Consider the following 16570-nt stretch of genomic DNA (forward strand, 5'->3'; position numbering starts at 1 on the left):
TTACAGAGCACATGTTCTGAGATGCGTCATTCACAATGTAAACACGCCCTTGGTTTGAACCGTCCTGTAAAATTCCATACTCTGCGGGTGTCCCTCCAACACAAGAGAGCGAGCAGTAGGCATACCAGGAGCCCCTCACAACGCATGCTTTGGTCTCCCTCTTTCTAGTTGTTCTGTCTGCCGTCATCTTGAAGGGTTAAATGGAGACCACTGGGCCTGGCTCTCTTCTCCAGCAGTTCTTAATGTCAGCGTGAGCACTTCTTACATGGGCACTGAACAAACTTTACTTCTTAGAACAACAACACAGGCAAGATGGTTTTCCTCCCATGGAAGACGAAGATGATGAAACTTTGCAGATCAAAATCACTTTCCAACACAAGGGGTGCCTGGGTGGCTCAGTCCGTTAAGCATCTGACTTGATTTTGGCTCAGGTCATGATCTTAGGGTCGTGGGTTCGAGCCCTGTATCAAACTCCTATATATGCTTGTCCTCCCTCAGTTCCCCCTCCCCTGCTCATGTGCACGTCCTCTCTCTTCTTCTATTTCTCAAGTATACAAATAAAATCTTAAAAAAAAAAAAATCACTTTCCAATGCAAAACATGGAATCTGCTCCAGGTGCAGAGCCGTGTGCTGCTGACGTCCCTGCTACCATTCTTGGGCTCCCTGTAGCAGTTACTACGTGGGTATGGTGTCACTCTTCCTGTGCCCCAAGCTGCCCCCACCCAGCCCATGTGTCTCATGCTGTGGCTTTTGATGGCTGTGTGTGTCCCTGCACACGGAAACCTCTGACCTCAGCCCCCACCCACCGTGCTCGGGAACAATAGAATGAACCCCCCCACAGAGCGGACGGCACAGCTGCTGCACACGCATGGGCGCCTGCCCTCACAGCAACATTTCACAGTGTAAATGACGTCTCCAGAATGTGGTGCGTGGATGCTTCTTACACGGCATCCCAGGTCCCGGGGAGTCACGGAGTCAACATGATGCCTCGCCCAGAAGCCTTTGCTGAAGCAGAGTCACGTGATGCTTTTGCACAGTTTCTGGCCTCAGCTCTGTCCCTGCATCGGCCGAACTGAGCCAGCTGTGCAGAGCCTGGCATCTGTGTTTCTGCAGCTGTGCAGAGCCTGGCATCTGTGTTTCTGCAGCAGACAAACCGGGGCTTAGCGCTCTTTCTCAGTTGGGGTGGAGCTGGAGGTTGGTGATCTGGAAGTCTGCTCCCCAGGCTGGGCATCGCTCTGATCCTGTGCTATCCTCTGAACCAGCGTCTGATAAGCTGATATCTGATCGGATCAAGGATGCATATTCTGTCTGTGCCTCTGGCAGGGATCGATCTTCTCTAATATATTCCTAACTGTGGTATCAGGACGCACTGATCGCATGCTTGGCCTGCTCTGGACACCGGCAGTGCCCGAAGGCTTACCGGCATTATTTCATGTAATCTTTAGCAAGATATCACCAGGCAGATTATCATCATCCCTGTTCCCTAAGCAAGAAATGTAGGGTGTCAGGGCTGAGCAGACACAGCTGCCTCTCAGGGAGCAGGGGGTGTGTACCCTATCTGACCCTTGGCCGTGAGGCCCCAAACATTTTTCCCCAATAGTAGGCCTGCTGTGTCTCTGTCTCCGCAGCAGATGTGGTCCAAACTGAGAGGCTCTCCTTCAACCAAACCCCTGTGGGCTCCCATTTAGCAGAGAATGTCTGGCCCCGTGGAAGCAGGCCTGGTGTCTCGGCCTAGGATCCCGAAAATCTGCTCAGGGATGGTCCTTATGGAAGTGGGTCCAGTGGCTGAGGGAAGGGCCACTACAGTGTTTAAGAGCTGCCCCTTGACTGTCTTATGTCTACGTGGTTCTATGATTCATTGTGTTTGTGTGTGTCGTAGGTGTGTAAAAACATGTCAGTGTGTTTCCATGTGCATTTACCCCTTCTTCCTTATGAAGTCTGAAGCAACTTAGTCTCTGGGGGTCTCTTAAGGAAGGAGGCCCAGAGGGATGGGGTGGCCTGCCCCAGTGGACTGCAGACACTTTGCCCCAGCCCACGGTGATACTGTGACATCGTCGACCAGCCCACGGTGATACTGTGACATCGCCGACCCACGATCATCCCTATCCACTCCCTGTCATCATGCTGAACACCTCTGGAATCGTGTCCCTCCCCGGGCAGGGTTCTCGTGTTCTTCTGCGCCGTTTGGCTTTCCCACATCTCTCTGACCTGTGGTCCAGCTCTTCCCTGAAGCCAGAGCTCACATACCGCATCCTCCTCCACATTCCGTGCTGAAGAATGGGCCCGCTTTACTCCCCGGGTCTATTTCCATTTCAAAGGCACAAACCTGGGCAGAGTGCACTAGGATCGGATTTTCGTGGTGACAATGCCCCTTGATCCTGGGTCACTGTCTCTGCAAAGTTAATATGACAAAGCGAGTGACTTTCACAAAATGCCCAGTGTGATGGTGAAGGCATGTTTTCTGGAATTTCTCAGTGCCAGGTTGGAACAGTAACGTGTTTTTTTGCCGGGTTCTGTGTGCAAGGCCTTCCGTGCTGCTCGCAAGCCTGCCTCCGATCGGCTGCTTCTGTGTGTCACCCACCGCCCAGCATCCCTGGGTCATAGGCTCACCCGCTGAGCTTCCACGGCTTTTCATTCTCATGTAAGGAACGGCGTCACAGGACTGTGCTCAGAGAGCACAGTTGGGACTCCTGGCTGGCTCAGTCAGTGGAGCCCGAGACTCTTGCTCTCAGGGTCACGAATCTGAGCCCCACCTTCTCGGAGCCTATTAAAAACAAAAACAAAAACAAACAGACAAACAAAAAACCCAAACAAACCCCAAACCAAAACCCAAAAGGCAGAATTGATAGCCAGCCAATAGGTAGCATATCTTGCATACGAACAGAGTGTGACTCAAGAAGGGATTTTTTCCTCCCCGGGACTGAGTGAACTTGTAACGTCCTGTCCCGCTTACTGTCCTCAGGAGGGAAGTTGGACAAGATATTTGCCCATGGAGGTGCCGGACACATCCGTGTCCTCGGCCGCATCTTGGTGAACCTCTCCTCCTGCGTGGTGCTGGACCGTTTCCAGGCACTGGAGTCTGTCGCCAGCCTGGAGGCGAAAGCCCGTGAGCTTATGCGACAGAACAGCTTCTTGGCTAGTAAGTATTCTGTGAGAAAATGCACTCCTGCTGGCACCGGCTCCCCGGGGGTTTGCCATTTTGCGTATTTCCCCCAAACGTGTGGGCCAGTAACTCAGAAAAAGACCTCCTTTCCCGACAGAACGAAACCAGGCAGAAAGACTCACCTTGAGTCAATGAGTTGTGTCTGTCTGTGTCTCAGATCCTTGGCCCCACACCATTCCCGGCACCTGTTTTTACTAGTTTATGGTGTCATTTTACCATTAAATCTCACACGATAAAATTATATCTTTCCTGGTTAAAGTTATGCTCACATCACTTTGACTCTTTTCTTAGTATCTTGACGTTCTGAGTGCGCAGGGAACGGGGAGACAACAGCCAGTCCGACTTCATCCATTGATGCCCATTGGTTCAGGATGCACGATGTGTTCTCGAATCCTGAATGGACATTGCATTCTTTTTTTTAAATCTGGGTTTGTATGAGTTTGCTGAGGGCCGCCATGACAGGACCACAGACCACATGGCTTCGACGACAGAAATCTCTATTCTCTTGGGTCTGGCCAGAAGTCTGAGATCCAGGTGTCAGCAGTGTGGGCCCCTTCTGAGACCATGAGGGGAGCACGCTCTAGCCTCACCTCAGCCTGTCAGTGGCTGCCTTCTCCTGGGTCTCTTACCATGTCGGCTTTGTGCGTGTTTGGGTCCACATTTCCCCTGATGGAGGACACCAGTCCTTGGGTGAGAGCCCACCCTAAGGACCTCCTTCTCAGTTGACCATCTCTGTGAAGACACGCTTTCCAAGGGAGCTCACCTTCTGACCTGCTGGGGGTTAGGACTTGCACATGTGAACCTCAGGACTGTCCCGTCCCACCCCCAACAGGCACTGTGTATGAAATTCAGAGAATTCATGTGCCAGAATCGAGTCCCTATGTTCACATTTTGAATGATCTTTATATGCAACAGATGAATCATTGGACATTATTTCCAAAAACAATGATGTACTCTATGTTGGCTAATTGAATTTTTTTAAAAAAGATTTTATTTATTTATTTGACAGACAGAGATCACAAGTTTGCAGAGAGGCAGGCAGAGAGAGAGGGGGAAGCAGACTCCCCACTGAGCAGAGAGCCTGATGTGGGGCTCGATCCCAGGACTCTAAGATCATGACCTGAGCTGAAGGCAGAGGCTTTAACCCACTGAGCCACCCAGGTGCCCCTGAATTTAAATTTAAAAAAAAAAAAAAAAAAAAGGAATGATTGATAACCCCAAAGACATTGGTTCCTTTTCGGAAATCGAAATCTAGCTGACACACATGACATCAGTACAGTGTAACAACTCTACGTCCTGCCTTGCTTACCACAGGCAACGCGAGACCTTCTGTAACCATAATGTTGACCACAGTCCCTGTGCTGTTCCTTCCATCCCTAATCTTCTCCTTCTACAACCCAAGACTGCACCTTCCGTGCCTCATTCTCACGCATGCATCTCTATCCCAGAAAAGCAAAGTCTGATTATCTGAGCAGCCTGCTGTCATGTTTCAAGTTCTGGAAAGATGCAAAAGAAATCATTTTGTTACATTAGTAGGCTATTTTGTTGCAAATAACCGGGACACACAGCAGGTGTTTATATAGATAGCATTGCCTGCCTGCCTGACAGCGAGACTCAGCGATGCCTCTCCAGGGCGTGGTCGGTTCCCCAAGAGGGGGTTGGGCTGAGTCTCACGGCTCATCCACCTTCCCTCGACTCCTGCCCTTAGGGTGTGATGACCCCTGTTTTCCCTTTTCTGCCGACAGGTGTCATATTCAACACTTCCCTGGCGGACAGGAACTTGGGGGCCCCGTCCCTGCGGCTGGCACCCCACGTCACCTACACTATCCGGACCAGCATCTTATACAGCATGAGGACAGACTTGGTGAAAAACCCTTCCTGGAAGTTTCATCCTCAGAGCCTACCAGCCGATGGGTTCAAGTACAACTACATCTTTGTCCCTTTGCAAGACATGATCGAAAGAGCCATCATCCTGGTGCATACCGGGCGGGAGGATGTGGAACCGGCTGTGCAGGCACAGGCCATGCCGTACCCATGCCACACCAGGGACCTGTGAGTAGACACCACACATCTACCTCACCCACACCCCCATTTTATGGAGGGATACGCTTTGCGTTTGGACCCCTGCCTAGAGGAAGTCTTGGAGCTTCTCTGTAGTCGCTCCAAAGAACATTTTTTTTTTCAAGATTTTATTTATTTATTTGACAGAGATCACAGTAGATAGAGAGGCAGGCAGAGAGAGAGAGAGGGAAGCAGGCTCCCTGCTGAGCAGAGAGCCCGATGTGGGACTCGATCCCAGGACCCCGAGATCATGACCTGAGCTGAAGGCTTAACCCACTGAGCCACCCAGGTGCCCTCCAAAGAACATTTAAAGAAAGTCCATTTCCCCTTCTAATTCCTTCCAATTGACTTAATGATGCCCAGGGCCATCCAGACACAGAAGTGATTGTTGAGATGACGGGATCCTGTGGGACTTTGAATTTGACACCAGGCATCTGTAGCTCTAAAGACCCTTCAGAGTGAGTCTGGACAGTAGTCACAAGGGTTTCGCGTGTCGGACTCCAGATGTCCCCCATCTGAGCTAGGGAAACAGACAAGGTCACGTCCTCTCCTGTGCCAATCCAGAAAAATTCGGCCTACTTGCGGGGAAGAGCGAGATCCCCAGAGGCCGGGGACTGTGCCTTGGGGATGTGTGGGACAGTCTGCAAACACATAGGAGTTCATTGGTGACCTGGCAGGTGCCGTCCCTGCGGGAGAGAAGCGGTGGTCAGTTACAGGCTAGCGCAGCTGGACCACAGCACTTGAAGGTGGGGGGCAGGCCAGGCAGGGCTCACAAAGTGGAGTGGGGTGCCGTGTCTGACTGGGATGTGGACCCCTGGGTGCAATCGGGTGGTCAGCGCCCTGACAGCCATGTGGCTGAGGTCAGTGGGGGGACTCAGTGTTGCGCGATACTCTTCCTCTAACCTCTTGCCCCAGGCCCAGACGAGGCTGGGGAGCACAGGAGGAAAGGGCCGGAGGGGAGGTCATCAGGGGGACCACCTGGGATCTGTTTGTTAGGAGAGCAGGCAGCAGATGCTGTCCTTTAGTGGGACACCTGCCACACAGAAGCAGGGGGACTGGGGTCACGCTGGCAGGATGGGCGTCTTGATGTCTTATGCCCTCCTTGTCTGGGCACGTGCTCTCCACACTATAACTCACTAGTGCATTTTCGTGAAACCAAAGGTGGTGCCACAGGGGAGCCTGTGTCATCCTGACAGTGACTCTCTTGGGGGACTAGAGTGTGGCAGACAGACCAGAGGGTCAGAAAGACAGAGACCAGGGTGTCATTTTAACCCAGGGGCCGCCTCACTGTGCAGATCACTGCGAAGCCCCTTCACCTCCTTCTTCATAAAATAAAAGCATTTCTTTCCTTTCCAAATGACGACCGTTTTGGCTTTGAACATTTTCAGCCACTGCTTCTCTGCTCCTACATTATTTTTCTTGGCGGCAGCTGCTTCATGAGCAGAATTTGAGAAAAAGCCTTTTTCTGGCAAAGCGTCAGGTGCCAAACATCACAGCAGCCTATGTGCCAGGGTGTTGTGGGGATGAATGACCTGCTTCCAGGTACTGGGAGAAATCGACTTTTTGTGATGCTGTCTTCTCAGTTGGATCCTGGGAAGACGGCCCTCTGTAAGCCCCTGTCCGGCTAGTGACCTCCACCGTGGGAGAGGAGCCCTGAGCCTGCAGGGGGGAGAGGAGGTCCCCTTGGGTCTGTCGCACAGAGGAGGCTGGGGTTACCTCGCCCGCCCCCACCCAGGGTGGCTCCCCGGGGGTATGCTGGGCAGAACGGAACAGCACCCAACCCTGCCAACGGCTTCATGGCGAGTCTAAGGTGGCCCATGTGGTCCGCTTTCCTTTCCTGCTGACCGTGGTGCTCGGTGAGCGGACTTTGGGGGAGGAGAGGGACGTTAATGTGTGCCTCTTCACCCCTTGATGGTAGGTAAGCTCTTGGACTGAGGCCCATTCGGGCCTCGGGCTGGAGTGAGCTGAGTGCCCTGGCGGGATTCCGGGGTCACAGGCTTCCTTGATCCCGTCTGTTGTTGAAGCATGGCTGACGTGCATGGGGGTTCCGCAGCTGTGTGTGGCTCCCCACGTTCTGTGTCGCCGTCTGTCACCGTCTACTGGACCATGTTATGGACCATGCCATGCGTGGCATCTCCCGGACTTACTTAATTTACAGCAGGGAGTGCGTCGGTCTCCAGCCCATCACCTGTTTCGCCCATCCCCCTCCCCTCTCCTGCCAGTTTTTCTCTGTAGTTACAAATCGCTTTCTGTTTTTTTTTTCTTGCTAGTGTTGTTTGTTTATTTTATTTATTCATTTATTTGTTGTTGTTGTTGTTTTAGATTCCACATATAAGCACAATCATTTGGTATTTGTTGTTTTTTTGTCTGACTTATTTCGCTTAGCCGAATACCCTTGAGATCCATCCATGTTGTTGCAAATGGCAAGATCTCATCCTTTTTTATGGCTGAGTAACACACACACACACACACACACATCTGTATAAATATCTGTGTATAATGTATCCTAATACATATATGAATATATGACATAAAGTACATATACACAGCGGGACACTTTCCAATGGGTGGAAACATTTCTGTCTTGAGCTGCCTGACCGGTGTATCCTGCTACCATCCTGGGTCATGGACTCATTTTTACTTATCTCCTCCCTGGGCTCCCACGGTGCTATTTCTCAGAAGTCTTACTCTACTCCTTTGAAGGAGGTGAAGACCTACTGTCCTTTTCTGAAAGAGTCGAGCTTTGGAGGCTCTCATGGCCTTATATCCTTCTTTCATTAATAGTTTCCAAAGGTGCCTGTCTCTTGAGGGCTGGGTGTACCAGCAGGAGCCTGAGGCTCCGTGGAGATCCTATAAGATCCTGACACTCAGCCCTCTGAGGGATGGTCCTGAAGTCCGGCTTCGACCACAGAGCACACTCCTGTGAAATTTTCAGTAGCTCCCTACTACTCGCGGATTACATGGTCCGCATATAATCACTAGCTAGACAGAGGCTTACAGAGGGCCGTCTTCCCGAGATCCAACTGAGAAGATAGCATCATAAAAAGTCGATTTCTCCAAGTACCTGGAAACAGGTCATTCATCCATCCCCACAACACCCTGACACATAGGCTGCTGTGATGTTTGGTGCCTGACGAATTATGTGGTCGTTAATTGACTTATTTGCTCAACTCTATTTCTATACCATTTATCGGTCTTGAGACCTGGGTGAGTCAGTGAAGGGACAGGCTGAATCCCTGCTCTTGGGCCGAGCTCAGGGACGCGGTCCACGCATACAAGAAGCAGCTTGAGTTGAATACAGGGAGGAGGTAAGCCCTGGCTGGTAGGAATGAGGGTGGCCAGGAGTGCCCGGAAAATTATTAATGTGGTTAAGGTCAGCCTTGCCAGGAAGGTGACGTTCAATCTGTTAAAAAAGAAAGATTCCACTGAGTAAATTTAAAGATCAAATGGACTTTGTTCAGGGATTCATGAATCAGGCGTTAGGCATCTCCCTTTCAGCAAACACGAAGGCGTGCCCGTAGCTGTAGAAAGGGGAAGGCTTTTAAAGGCAAAGCAAGAAATGTTTTAAAGAAATTATTAGCCAAGAACACATTGTTTCAGGCAAGGTTGCCCTCCCAAGGGGAGCCTAAGGGGTCTCTCCGGGGCTTGCTCTCCTGCTGACCAGATAATCCCGGGTTGACCGGTTAAAGCTTATGTACATTCCTAGTGGGCTGGAACTTAGGCTAAGTATGACCTCTTGGTTCGCTGACCTGGGTTCAGCCCAAGTGACTCTTACAGGCCTGCTCTCTCTCTCTCTCTCAATCTTTAAAAATATATATATATATTTATTTGAGAGAGAGAGAGTGGAGAGACAGAGGAAGAAGGATAGAGAAAATCCCAAGCAGCTCCTGGCTAAGGCTGGAGCCCAACCCCACAACATTGAGATCATGACCTGAGCTGGATTCAAGAGTTAGATGTTCAGCCGACTGAGCCACCCAGGGCCTTCCCTACTCCCCCCCACATTGCGTCTCTCCCAGAAACACAGGGAGTGCCCTAAACCAGAGGAGCAGCCAGTGCAAGGGCCCTGGGGCAAGGGCGGCCTGCAGTAGAGAGCACAAGAGCGAGAGGGTGGGAGTGGAACTCTAAAGCTACCCACAGAAATCCCGGCTGCCGGTGGGCTGAGGGGTGTGTATGGCCGCTGGACGGTTTTGAGCTGGAGTGATGCCATCTGACTCATGGCATGAAGGCTGGCACGGGCCTTCATCATTAGCAGGCTGACGTGTTTCCCCACGTGACTGTGGCCTGGTCTAACCCAGGGACAGATTCTGGTTGCTTTCAGAAGGGAGGTGACAGATTTGAGGAGGGTGTGATGGAGAGACATCGAGTTGGACTACTGTCTGAGGGTTGAGATAGGCTTTGGCAGTGGTCTGGGGCCAGTGGGTGAGGCTCCCATGTGGGGCAGATGGGTCCCCAGGGCCCTCTCCAGGAGCTGCCTCCGTGGAGGGGAGGGTAGCCAGTGTGTGGGGGGGGGGGGGGGGGGGGGGAGGGGGGGGGGGGGGGGGGCAGGAGGGGGGGAGAATTGAGTGTGGACCTCCCAGGAGCCCACTGTATGCGGGGGGAGGGGGAGAAGCGGGTGGGAATCGGGCAGCAGAAGAGAGGGTTTTGTCTCGTTTTAAATTATTTTATGTTATTTGTTTTTGGTATAGGGTCTGATCTGTTGGGAATAGTTGAGCAGGAGGGAAGAGATAATAATAATGAATATCTCCTCCTTCTTCCTTCTTCCCTCCTACTCTCCTCCCCCGCCTCCCCCGCCTCCCCACCCCCCGCCTCCCTCCCTCTCTCTTCACCTCCTCCATCTCTACCACCCCACCTCTCTCCTCCCTCCTCCAAGCCTCTCCCTTCCATCTTCCCTCCTCCCTCCTGGATCCTACCCCCCTCTTCTCCATGCCTCCCTCCTTACACTCCCCCATCCTCCTCCTCTTCCTCCCTCCATCTGTCTCTTTCCTTTATAATCTGCCAGCAGCCCCTGGAGCTGATGTTTGGAGGGGCTGACACGGGGAAACGCTCCTCTGGGGTGGCAGACTTGGGTGGGAGCAGGACGTGCAATACAATTTAAGGTTCCTTCCAGCCCCGAGATTCCCGGGTGGTTAGAGAGTAAGACAACTTCCTAAAAAGGTTTTCAGCAAAATGAGAACCCTAACAATGGTGGCAGAGGGAGAAACAGGCTCCCTGCTGAGCAAGGAGCAGGACATGGGGCTCCATCCCAGGACCTCGGGATCATGACCTGAGCCGAAGGCAGACTCTCAACCGACGGAACCTCCCAGGCACCCCCAGAAATGCAGTTTTATATCCTTTCTCGTGCCCCTCAAAGCTCCCATGGATCCATCTCCTTGCTGGCCACAGAGCTGTTTTGTTCAAACCCCAGGTCATGGTGTGTCCCATTTCCCCCAGTCTTCCCCATCACCAGTAGCCACAGTCATGCTCCTCTGAACACTGGGTCACATTTTCCCACACATCTCGTTCAGCCATCGAGAGCCTGGTAAGGCTCACACGGGTCCTGTTATTCCCCACAAGGTCTCCTGCTCTCTGAATGCCCTTCACGCCCTCAGGGAACTAGTCATCGCCACTCAGTGCTTACAAACATTTTGTGTGGGAGCATGCGTACCCCCTTGGTCACTCCGCTACCCTTTCACTCTGTCATCTGTGAACATCTGACTTATATTTTCTTCCATTTTCTGAAGAGCTCTGGGACCAGCAGGAGGGTATGGGTGTCCTGAAGCCTGGGTCTGTTTTGTGCCTGGGGACAGCAATGCAAATTGTCTCCTAAGCAGGTTGAATCAATCACCGATGACCGATGACTTAGTCCAACCTTGCCCGTCTCGTGAAGCTGCCATAAGATCTCCAAGGGACGGGGGCTGGAGAGTTCCAGGTTGGGGAGCAGGTGGAGAGGCAGGGACTGTGGGCTGTGGATTGGGGGAGCCCGGCGCTGCCTCCCCAGACTTCATCCCAGGCTGCTCTTCAGTGCGTTCCTGAGTTAACTCTCTTACAAAAAATTCAGCTGAGTATATTGGAAGATCTAGTTGGCTCTATGAAGTGATTCTTGTTCTGGCATCATTCCCTCAGGCAAACAGAGGGGAACTCCGGGGCAGCACCAAATAGGTTTTTCTAGGAAGGAACGTGGGGTAAAGCAGTTAGGAGCCAAGACAAGAAAGGATTGTTTCAGGCAAAGTGGCCTTCCCTGTGGGGAAGGCTGGGGGCTTAGTATGTGGATCACCTCATCTTCCTCTGGGAGGAGAAGACCTCTTTGACACCTTACCTCATCAACGTAGATTAGAACATTCTAGATTGATGGACTTAAGATCTCACTCCTGGAGAAATTGAAATTATAGTGAAGTCTTGGTTTGCTGTACTGGGAAGCAAGTGACTCCAGCTGGGGTCTGTGGCTTTCTTTCTCACTGCAGGTTGTCTGGTAACAATCTGGGTTTCAGAAGGGCATCAGGAGACTGTGTGTGCTCTTGTGTGATGAGCCCCTAACTGTGGGACATGGGGCTACCTCAGGTCGTGTGTGATGGGATTGAGTTGTATTGTAGGACCCCAGCTAGCACATGAGGATTCTTGGTGGTCGGGGAGCCCCTGACCTCCAAGCTGGGCTTGGGGCTCAGACCTTTTAATAGGTGAGCTTGATGAAGAGGGAGTTTTGTACCCATAGTCTGAGCTAACAGTTTCCAAAGTCTGTTTCTTCGACATGCTGGGTCCTGGCAGCCAGTCCTGCCTTCTGATGCTGCACGGCCTTCAAGCATTTGAGATCCCCTTCCAAATCCCAGATGTGGAATCATGAGATGCTGGCATCAAAAGTTGCATTTGGGGGTTCCTGGGGGGCTCAGTCTCTTAGACTTCTGCCTTCGGCTCAGGTCATGATCCCAGGGTTCTGGAATGGAGTCCTGCATTGGGCTCCCAGCTCAGCAGGAGGACTGCTTCTCCCTCTGCCCCAGTTTGTACTCTCTCTCAAATGAATAAATAAAATCTTTTAAAAAGGGTGGGGGACACCTGGGTGGCTCAGTGGGTTAAAGCTTCTGTCTTCTGCTCAGGTCATGATCCCAGGGTCCTGGGATCAAGCCCCACATTGAGCTCTGTGTTCAGCAGGGAGCCTGCTTCCTTCCTCTCTCTGCCTGCCTCTCTGACTACTTGTGATCTCTGTCTGTCAAATAAATAGATAGATAGATAGATAGATAGATAGATAGATAAAAAAGAAAGAAAAGTTGCCCCTGGAGTCCAGGTCCGGTTCTTGCTGGTCACAGAGCTGGGGCCAGGGATCTGTCACTGACGCTGGCCGGGGTCCTCTTGGTAAAGAGGATGCCGTTGCCCATCGCTCCTCCTCACTGGCCTATGGGGCTCTGCACAGAGGTGCTTGTGAAGACCAGACCTGGAAAGGGGGCAGGACCGGCCTGTGAGAGCCCACGTGCTCCTGGGTGGTACTCACTGCTGGGATGTTCTTCTGGGGTCCGGGGTCAGATCCAAGGTTGGAGGTGTGCAGGCAAGGAGGCTTCTTCCCTTCCCCCTGACGTTCCCAGGAGTTAGCAAACTTGGAACAAGAAAACGAAAGAATGGACATCCAATCTCCTGTCACTCACAGACATCCTGTGTAGGTCCCTCTGGAGCAGGCTGGGTGGGAGGGCAGCTCAGAAGCCCCCCTTCCCGGCCACCCTCCCCTCCCAGGCACCAGTCACAGGGGTCAAAGCCGCTGGTGAAGGCAGGGGGCCGTGGGTGGGTAGGCATGGGATCTCAGCCTGCTGGCCTGGCTCTGCCAGAGGGAATAGAGAGGGGACAGGAAGGTAAGAAGGTGGTGGTCCTTCTACCCAGCAGCTGCCTGGCTGGGTTTTTGTCCCGCATTCCTCTGTGATGCAGTCCAGGGGCTCTGGACTGTGTGCAGTGTGCAGAGGCTGGGCTGATGGGGACAAAACCAAAGCTGATGTCTCTGTGGTCCTTCCCCACTGTGTGACTCCCATGCAATGCCTTTATCACTTGCCAGTCTTTGAACTCACTGGATGGTGCTAATAGAGGCTGGCCACAGAGAGCCCACTCCTAGTGAGGGGTCATTGGAATGTAAATCGAGCATTTGCCACCTTCAGAAAAAGAGCTGGTGACAATGAATGTTTATGAAGATCAGACTGTCCTTTTAAAGAGGCTTACATCAATGAGAGCGTTTGATTTCCTGTTGGCAGACCTTTCTTATTTTTTTTTAAAGATTTTATTTATTTATTTGTCAGACAGTGAGCAAGAGAGAGCACCCCCAGGGGGAACGGCAGGCCGAGGGAGAAGCAGGGTCCCCCCATGAGCGGAGTCCAATCTGGGACTGGATCCCAGGACCCACGGATCATGATCTGAGCCGAAGGCAGGACTTAAAGGGCTGAGCCACCCAGGAACCCCATGTTTTCAGACTTTTATTGGTAGTGCTCTTGCTTGGGATCCAGAGCAGGGATGAATACACGGAAGAATCTGGAACATGCTCGTGTCGTTTATGCTGTCTGGACAGTAGGGAGCGTGTGGACATCCTGTTCTGACTTCCTGGATTTTAATATGTTTCTTTTTTTATTGTTAGTGTTACAAGCAAATGATTATCTATCAAGAGTCGAGACTCTAATGGAAAAAAAATCCTACTTCATACTGTCTTTTTACACATTGGTCGTATTTTGTTTTGTTTTGTTTGGGGACTGTTCCTTCATGTGTTGTGGTAATGTGCCTTTTATATGCCTGACATCATGCATCTTGCTAGGAGTCGAGTGTCTGTGCTCATCCTTCTTTGGAAAACTGTGTGTCCAGCACTTGCCTTGTGTCGGCTATGGTAGTTGCCTGTCATTCGTGGCCATGAGAAAAAATGTTCTCTTGTCTGCAGGAGGCTTGTAGGTTGGGGGACAGGAGGACCCTAGGGAGGCCAATAGCAGTGTCCCCTCCTTTGTGGAGGTCCTGAAGGAAAGCGCCAAAGGGCCTCGTCAGACCGTCACCCAATATGGAGGTTGGTGGAGGCTGGGAGCTTTCCTGCCAACCTCCCCCTGCCGCTAAGGTGTTGGAAAGGAGAAGCCAGGCAATGGGTCCTGTCTTCCCCTTTCTCCCTCCTTTTGTGGGTATCCCTCCTATGACATGCTTCCCCCACGCCCAGGTGGATGAATGGTTTGATTGATTTTAAGTACATGCTATGCCTGACATGGGGCTTGAACTCACAACGCCATTATCAAGAGTCACATGCTCCACCGACTGAGCCCGTCAGGGGCTGCAATTTTAAAATTCAGACCTGTGACAAGTGCCCTCAGTATATTCTGGTTCTATTTTTTCCATTTTCATGGAACTATTTTTAGAGTTTGTGGATTCTGTCTGCATTCTTGCAGTACGGGTGTCGATGGTCTTTTCCCAGGAGCTGTTTGAGTGAAGTTTCTTTTAATTTCCAAGTGGAATTTCTCAGGAATTTCTGAAGTTACTCAGTGCACTTATAATAAGAAAAAAGAATAGATTGAAATTGCACAGGGGCGCCTGGGTGGCTCAGTCATTAAGCCTCTGCCTTTGGCTCAGGTCATGATCCCAGGGTCCTAGGATCGAGCCCGACATCGGGCTCCCTGGTTGGTGAGGAGCCTGCTTCTCCCTTTCTCACTCCACTGCTTGTGTTCCCTCTCTTGCTGTGTCTCTTTTTTTAAGATTTAAATAAAATCTTTAAAAAAAAAAAAAACTGCTCCATATTAGCATTTCTTTTTCAATCAAATTGACCAAAGCTGAAAACTGAATTGTACACTAACTCCCGGTTCCTGTGGCTACGTGAGAATTTTTACATTGCCTCCAGGAAACATCTTGATCACATCCACATTTTGAATTAATAGCATTTCTCTCTGTCAACTAATATATAATCTACTCTGGTGAATGATTTATGGGCACTTGGAAAGAATTTCTAATTTCCTATCTTGGGAATACAGAATCAGATCTATATTCATTTTGTTCTTTAGGAATTCTCTTTCCTTAAAGTTCAACCTTGCATTTGTCTTTGACTAAGGCAGATAAGTCATGGTCCCCCTCCTACTTGGTTGTCTCTCTCCCTTTTCCTGTGCTGGTGGCATTTGAATGTTGTGTACAGAGGCTAATAAATGTCTTCTGAGTCCTCCTTTTACACATAAATCTACCTTGTATGAAAGTAACTTGATGATCCCTGCTTTTTTCCCTTCCTTTCTCCCTCCTGTTCTCTCTCCCCCTACATCTCTGTATTCCTATTTGTTTGATGTGCCTTTGCCCTTAGACTTTTTCCAAAATGTTTTGTTTCAGGTGTGTGTCTTGTACGTTTCATATACCTTCTTATTTAGGCAAGGTTAGGTCTATAAAGCATGAAATAAAGTTCCATGGATATATGTTCTTAGCTAAGTATTTTCCTATACTTATGATTTTACTTTTAAATTCATATTTAGGGGCACCTGGGCGGCTCAGTCAGTTAAGCCTCTGCCTTTGGCTCAGATCCTCATGAGTCAGGCTCCCTGCGGGGTGGAGAACCTGCTGCTTCCTCTCCCACTGTCTCTCCCTCCACTCATTCTCTCTCTCGCAAATAAATAAAATCTTAAAAAAATAAACTTATATTTAATAATGCTTTATCATGCTGGTGGTTATCTTATAATTGGAACTTCATATAAATAATAATAAAATAACACTAACCATATATATAAAATATATAAATATAAAATAATATATAATATATTTATTATATATATAATAATATTAACCATATATGTGTGTGTGTATATATTTTTTTTTACCATGCAAAATAAAAATTCCTCTTCTTCTGTCATTAAATTTTCCTCTCCACCATGTCATTTTGGTTGATATTATGTCAATGTCTTCTCTTATACCATGAAAGATGCTTATATTCTACATTTGTGAATCCTGAACAAGTAGCCTCTGATTTTGATAGTCATCAATTTATTCTTTCTTTCTGATTCATTTCTGCTAACCTTCCAATTTTTGTTTGTCATATCACTTCTACATTTCAGGGAACATAACATTTCCAGTCTGTCTTGTCATCTGAATTTCCATTTTTTGTTTTAGTCTTACTTTTACCAGAACACATGTTCATTGCTTATTATTATCCTTACCCTGTAATTTACTGGTCATCCTTGGGTGGGCTAAAATTTGTCTTCTAGTAATTTCCTTAAGATGATCATATGAGATAATGTAACCTGGGTTCTTACGTACTTAGAATTCTTTGCAGCATTTATATTTGAAAGGCAGCCCGGCTAGATATGAAATCCTTGACTTAGTATTTCCTCAAGTATTTTGTAGAAATAACTCCATTATCATTGGCCTTGGATGTGATTATGGAACAATCTGAGGCCATTCTGA

At 49.9% G+C, this 16570-nt stretch overlaps 1 protein-coding gene across 1 annotated transcript in view; it reads left to right on the plus strand.

The window, feature by feature from the left end:
* Positions 1–16570, plus strand: part of ABCA13 (ATP binding cassette subfamily A member 13) — a 319855-nt gene that overhangs the window by 122054 nt on the left and 181231 nt on the right. The window contains exons 31-32 of the mRNA XM_059397601.1: positions 2963–3139; positions 4909–5215. Coding sequence (XP_059253584.1) covers positions 2963–3139; positions 4909–5215 — 484 coding nt within the window. The remainder of the gene's footprint in view (positions 1–2962; positions 3140–4908; positions 5216–16570) is intronic.

Source organism: Mustela nigripes, chromosome 4 (genome assembly GCF_022355385.1).
Source record: "Mustela nigripes isolate SB6536 chromosome 4, MUSNIG.SB6536, whole genome shotgun sequence".
Taxonomy (NCBI): domain Eukaryota; kingdom Metazoa; phylum Chordata; class Mammalia; order Carnivora; family Mustelidae; genus Mustela; species Mustela nigripes.